Raw genomic sequence first — 6,388 nt, 5'->3', positions numbered from 1 at the left:
ATCCTGTGAGCGCGTGTGCTCGCGCGCACACACACACACACACACACACACACACATTTAGTATTTACATTGCCTTGATGGTTATATTAAGTGCTTGGCACCATCAGACCTTCTGAATAACTCTGGCCCAAGGTTCCTCATTTTTCCTTTCCAAAACAGGTTTTGTTACCTGCTCCAAATCACCCAGTAGAAGTATCAGGAAACTAGGATGCAAACCCAGGTCTGGGCTTATGACACACAGAGGACGCCTTGGAAGGGAGGGAGAAGGCCAGAGCAGCTGGGACCACCCACAGCATGTTCCAGTCCATCCCAGGGGAACTTTACCCATTCTGAGGCAGAGGGGTTTGACTTGCAGACCTGAGGCAGAGGCTACAGCCAGTATGTGAAATCTTTTGGAAGGAATCCCTGAACTACTCTACTCTGAGATTCCCTCCTTAGGGAGGCTCTAAGTCTCCAAGGGCAGGGAAAATTCATTCCAGAGACTGCAGCCTCCTGTGGCTGGCTGTCCCCATAAAACCACTGGGGTCCTCTGATGGGTTCATTTCTTTGCCCCAGCGACCACCAGCTTTGTCATAGACAGGCAAGCCACCCATCAGGAGGCTCCTGGGCAAAGCCTGTTCCACCTTGGCTGCCAAGGCTCGTTCATATCCCGTGGCATCTATTATACAGCTCTGGAGTCAACAGATTTATCCATAGGTGGAGAAAACTCCGGGGCAAACATGAGTACTTTACAGTGGGACAGAGTGGCTTACTTTTGTATAAATAAGTTCAAAGGCACAGGCATGTTCAAGAAGGGACTTGCCGTGCAGTAAACTCTTCAAGGTCAGGGACTGGGTCTTGCTGCCCTCCAGGTGTCCCTGTCAACACCAAGCCCGGTCTTCAGGCACACAATGCCACAAAGGCTGTTTTGACTAGTGCTCAGAATCTTGACTGGAACCTCAAGGGCGTTTGATAACTGTTTGCAGGCTGTGAACGGGATGTGTGTTTTGTTTTCTGCAGGCTGTGAACGGGATGCGTGTTTTGTTTTCTGATAGACTGGCGTCTTTTCTGCATTCTCCTCTCTAGCACACCAACCCCTGACCCACCCGAAGGCTCATTACCGGCCCCACCCCTCACCCCCATGTCCCCAGCCAGATGCCTTGATTTCCTCCCTACGTCAGGCCAGCCCCCAAGGAATCACAGGGCAACCCGATGGGGCTAATTTCTCAGTTGCTTTATTGAGTAGCGAGATGTGGCTTCACCTCCCACAGGACATGTGTCCTCAAGCTGGTACAAGAAGTGCCTGGGGACAGAGTGACAGACAGGTGGTGGGGCAGGACAGGTGTCTGCTGCTGTGATGGGCTGAGGGCACCAGGGACAGCTCAGCTCTCCAGAGGTTTGGGCTGCACCTGCTCCTGAGCCTGCTCCTGAGCCTGCTCCTGGGCCTGCTCCGGGAGGGGGAGGGCTTGAGGCTGGTCTGGGCTCCCCTTTTTTTCCAGGGTGCTCATAAAGGAGTTGACCTTCTCCCTCAGGCTCTTCTCCAGGAAGCTCAAGTGGCTTTCCACCTCCCCCGAATTGGGACCCAGCTGCTGTCTGAACTGTTCCAGCTGCTGCACCAGAGCCTTGTTGAACATCTCTCCCATGGGCTCCACAGTGCGTCGGAACTCCTCCACCTGCTGCTCCAGCTGCCTGTTCAGGTCTTCCAGAGACTTCTGCAGCCCTTCCGTGTTGCCCTTCACCTTGCTCTGCACGTCTTCCACCAGCGGGGCCAGATTCTTCTGCAGCTGGTCGATTTTTGCGGAGACCTTGGTCTGGAGCTCCTCCGCGTTCTTCTTCATCTGGAAGGCCAGGCCCTCCATCTGATGGTTGAGTTTCTCCTGCACGCCCACCGTCAGAGGGGCCAGGCTGCGGCGCAGATCCTCCAGGTTCTGGTCGATCGTGGCCTTCAGCTCGTTGGCACGGGGGGTTAGGTGCCCCTTGAGCTCTTCCATATTCCTGTTAAACTTGTCCTTTAAGTTGGTGGCAAGGGGCATCATCGAGGTGTGCAGGTTGTCCACATTCTCCTTGATCGTGGTCTGCATGCGCTGGATGTATGGGGTCAGCTGGAGCTTCATTTCCTGGGTCTGTGTGTTGATCTGATCTTGCAGGTCCACGGCATAGGGCTTCAGGTGCTCCTGCAACTTCTGCATGTTCTCCCCGAACGTCTGGGTTACTTTGTTGGCATGGGGCATCATGCGGTCACGTAGGTCCTCCAGCTCCTTCTTGATCTCTTCCTTCACCCTCTCAGTTTCCTGGGCTAGATGCCCACTCAGCTGTACGACAAAGGGCACCAGCTTGTTGTGCACCCCATCAGCATACGTACTAGCATCCCCAAGTTTGTCCTGGAAGAGGGTACTTCAGGGAAAGGATGGAGACAAGGAAGCACCATTAGATACGCTTGTAGAACACTCAGCTCTATACACCTGCTTAGGTCAGGAGTGTGTCCATGGGAACAGAGACCTCCGTCTTGTCCCTTTGACCCTCCCCTGGGGTAGGTCATGCTTTCAGGAAATCTCCTAGGATTAGTTTGACTTTGGAGTTTTATCTGCAAGGCTTCTGCTGAGCCTCTGCATCCTTATCTGCCCACCATGTGACTTGAGAAGTTTGCTTTCCTTACCTGTGGATAAAGAATGGGGCTGGACTTTGGCATCACTCCCCTCCCAGGGTCACATTGTGCAACACATGTCTTCCAGTGGCACAGGGTCTGATGTCCTTGCATGTGCTCAGTGGGTCCCCCAAAATACCAGCCCTCCTTCCCCTGTTTGCCCAGAACCTCATGTCCTTACAGGACACGTCTCTTTCCTCTTCCTGCTAAGAGTTTGTGATGGGATTTGGCTATTTACCAAACTCTAGCACATGCAGATAGGAAGGAACTATAGGGATGGATCCCTGGGTCCAGCTTTCCTGTTTACAGGGACAATCTAGGTCCAGGGAGGCAAGACTCCTTTAGTGAGAACAGAAGAACTCCAGGAGCCAGTGTCCCACCTCTGAGGTCAGCTATGGGCTTCAAGCCTCGCCTTGTAGACTGATCGCACTTACCTGAGCTGCTGAGTGACATCCGTCTTCTGAAACTGTTCTACAGCCTCCTTGGCATTGTTGCTTAGCTGGGTAAAGTAATCCCACACCACATTGGCCACCTGGTCCGAAGTGACCTCAGCCCGGGTGCCTGGGCAGAGAGAGAGCAGAAGGCAACTTTATGAGGATCATCTCTCTCCTGGCCCCTCTGCCTCAGCTCTGAGCTGGATAATGTTGGAGTTTGGATAACCCAAACCATTGCCCCATCCCTGGGATAACCCAGGGAGCACAAGTGCCAGGGAGAACAAAGGCCTGTTCTCCTATGAGCTGCTGGGCAAATACAAGGCCACCCCGAGCTGTCCGCCAGTTCTAGAGCTGGCTTTTCTTGCTGCCTCCCAGGTGCAGTGTCTACTCACCGGTGATGGCCACCAGGGCCAGGGTCAGCACCGCAGCCTTCAGGAACATCCTGGGCTCCTCACTGGGCTGGGACAGTTTCGGCTACACTGGATGTTTCCCGGAGTCAGAAGAAACGGTGTACCTGTGTCCCTGTGCAGATTGACTGCAGGCAAGGCCAGCCACTCATTTAAAGCCCCTCCAGCCCTCTCTCCCCGCCTCCTCCCCAGTGTGACTCCACGTTGGAAGGTGACACACTCCCAGGAGGCCTCTTGGACTTTAGTGGCCCTAAGACAACGTGGAAGCTGACAGCACACAGGCAGCAGAGGGAAGCAGTCTTCTTGAGTTGGCTCCACCCTGTCCAAGAGGCTGGGAAGGATAGCCAGAAACTTCAGGAGGAATGAGCCTGGGAGTCTAGGGGAGTCCCTGAACAGAACTGAGGCCCCAGAGGCCCGGTTGGCAGCCCTGGGTCTGTGCCAGTCTGAGAGAACAAGGTCCAGGTCTCCTCTTTCCACCCCAGTGAGACAGCCACCAGTCTGACAGCTGCCACCAACCTGAACTTTGTCTCAGAACATCAGCTACAGAGATGGTACCAGGCCCAGAGATGGCATAGGGCTGCAGCAGACAGTGAGCCTCAGTTGAGGTGTCTGTGATACCCTTGGTCAGGAGAGGATCAGAACCCAGGATCAAAGGAGTTAATCATAGTGGGCTTTGTATCTCATGACTGTCAAGCTGGCTCACCTCCGTCCAGTTATCATGAAGCTTCAAGTTTCTCTTTTGAACAATGTGTAGTTTGTTACATTAAATTAGGTGGTACTTGTGAGATGGCTGCAGGGAGCTTAGCCCAGAGTAAGGGCTGAAATTAATGACAATGATTTTCTGTGTGCATCAGCACAGGAAGGAAGGAGAGAACCTGATCCTCTCCTGACAGTGGCAGAGGGAGAGCCACCCTTTCCCTCAGAGGGTCACCAAGTGGGCTAGAGGCAACAGTGAGAGAGCAGGGCTGGCTAAGGCTTGATTGCTGCCCCACTGTTCTCAGCCATATGCAAGAGCCATGCAGAGTGACTCCTCTCTCTCTCTCCCTCTCTCTCTCCCTCTCTCCCTCTCTCTCTCTTCCCACCCCCCCCCCCCCCACAGAAGGTGACAGACACTGCTGTGGAAAGTGAGTTTTTTGAGGTCTCCTACTGAGACTCCACATGTGTCCACACATACAATTGCAGCAGATATCCACAGGCAAGATGCCAGGCTGTGGTCAGTGTGGAGCCTCAGTGGACCACACCAGGGACTAGATGAGGGCATCCATCATACTGTCCCATTGACTGCCATCCACAAGACAGCATTTGTGAAATGACAGCCATTAGAATAGACCACGATTGTGCCCAGTCTGATTTGCTGTGTTGCCATCCATTTTTTAAAATGTGTCCAGATTAGCTTGTCTCATGGGACTGAAGACAGCTGGATACCTGTGCTCCTCTGCTGGGCCCCACTGCACTGCATGGCTCCCCACAGGGCTCGAGCTTCCCCGAGCTCATTCCTTCCTAGCACAGCCATGCTTAGTGAGTTTAAGAAAATTAATTTATGCCAGGTGTGATGGCACATGCCTTTAATCCCAGCACACACGAGGTGGAGATTGGTGGATCTTTGTGAGTTCAAGGACAGCATAGTCTACAAAGTGAGTTCCAGGAAGCTAGGGCTACATAGAGAAACCCTGTCTCAAAACAAAACAAAACAAAACAAAACAAAACAAAACAAAACAAAACAAACAAAAATAATGATGATAGTGATAATGTTATTTATTTACTAATATTTGGTAGGGGTGAGTATGTATACATCACAATACATGTATAGAGGTCAGATGAGAACTGGAGAGGTTTGTTCTCTCATCCTACCATTTGGGTTCTAGGGTTTTAACTGATGTCATCAGGCTGGGTGACTTTGTTCACTGAGTCATCTTGGTGGTCTTTCAATGTTTTCTGAGTTCAGGCTCTGGAGTCGACTCCCTGTGTTTGCACGTGGATCCCACACAGTCTGTGCTGTGTGGTCTTGGATGAGTCTTCGTTGTGAAGATTCTGTGAGATAGTCTGGCTCCCCTTAGGTTCCTCGTTGAATATTAGCTATGTACGGTTTCTCTCTGTGTACCATTGACCCATTGGTCCTCATCTTGCTTTACCTAATCATGCCTGGTCCAGCCTGTGCTGTGCCCAAAGGTCAGAACTGATGGGGGATGAGTCACGTAGGACATCTCAGCTACAGTTCCACCTCCTGAACCTGCAGACTGAGTCTCTCAAGTGCCAGCAGCGTGGGACAGGTCCAGAGGTGCTTGCCCACTCATACCCTCTCTGAGAAGACCTGTGTTACCTAAGTTTGTTCAAGGGTGGTTTCCAGTGACGGGCTGTCAGATATGCATAGATATCTGAGTTGTCCAGGGGTTCAGAAGTTGGCTCTGAGCTAAGAGACTGGGTCATCGTACACACATGTGTGGCTAGCACTCACGTATGCACCAGCCCCTACAGGGAGGTTGTATTGCCTCCTGGCGCGTCATAAATCATCATATTGACTTCTCCAAGACTGGGGCATACTTCATATGCATCTGCTGGTGATTTGCATAGAGGGTGAGGCAAAATGAGAACCCTATGTGTCAGCTTCTGGGGAAAAAGAGCAGACCACCTTATGCCAGCCTCGGGCACAGAGGGTCAAGTGGTCTTGGCAACTCACGTCTCTGTCTGACCCTCAGTCTCTGCCTGTGCTCACACGGAGCTCATGGCTAGTAAGGCTGATTGGTAGCTGTGCACCATCCATCTGCCTATAGGATCCAAGTAGAGCCCTGGGGCTCTCATCCACCCAACCTGCTGTTAGCCAAACAGAGGAGGGCTGGCAAGCCACTCCTGAGGGCTGTTCTCAGCCCAAATGTTCAAGACATCTTCCACAGTGTGGTGATTAGTTTTAACTGTCAATTTGACAG

General features: G+C 52.3%; 1 protein-coding gene across 1 annotated transcript; it reads right to left on the bottom strand.

The window, feature by feature from the left end:
- Positions 1-1,193: 1,193 nt before the first annotated feature.
- Positions 1,194-3,808, bottom strand: Apoa4 (apolipoprotein A-IV). Its single transcript, NM_007468.2, has 3 exons — positions 3,450-3,808; positions 3,058-3,184; positions 1,194-2,373 (listed from the first exon to the last, which is right to left on the bottom strand). Exons 1-3 carry the CDS (start codon positions 3,496-3,498, stop codon positions 1,362-1,364), a joined length of 1,188 nt encoding a protein of 395 aa, NP_031494.2. The 5' UTR covers positions 3,499-3,808; the 3' UTR covers positions 1,194-1,361.
- Positions 3,809-6,388: the final 2,580 nt, after the last annotated feature.

The sequence above is a fragment of the Mus musculus genome, chromosome 9 (assembly GCF_000001635.26).
Source record: "Mus musculus strain C57BL/6J chromosome 9, GRCm38.p6 C57BL/6J".
In the NCBI taxonomy this organism is placed as follows: domain Eukaryota; kingdom Metazoa; phylum Chordata; class Mammalia; order Rodentia; family Muridae; genus Mus; species Mus musculus.
Note: the sequence above shows the minus strand (reverse complement) of the source record. Positions and strands in the feature narration are given on the sequence as shown.

What these genes read in the sequence shown, in the direction of transcription:
- Apoa4 (NM_007468.2), bottom strand. Translation starts at nt 3,498, where the DNA reads ATGTTCCTGAAGGCTGCGGTGCTGACCCTGGCCCTGGTGGCCATCACC. An exon ending in GGCCCTGGTGGCCATCACCG is followed by an intron (nt 3,185 to 3,449) that starts GTGAGTAGACAC and finishes CTCTCTGCCCAG; the next exon opens with GCACCCGGGCTGAGGTCACT. An exon ending in GATGTCACTCAGCAGCTCAG is followed by an intron (nt 2,374 to 3,057) that starts GTAAGTGCGATC and finishes CTTTCCCTGAAG; the next exon opens with TACCCTCTTCCAGGACAAAC.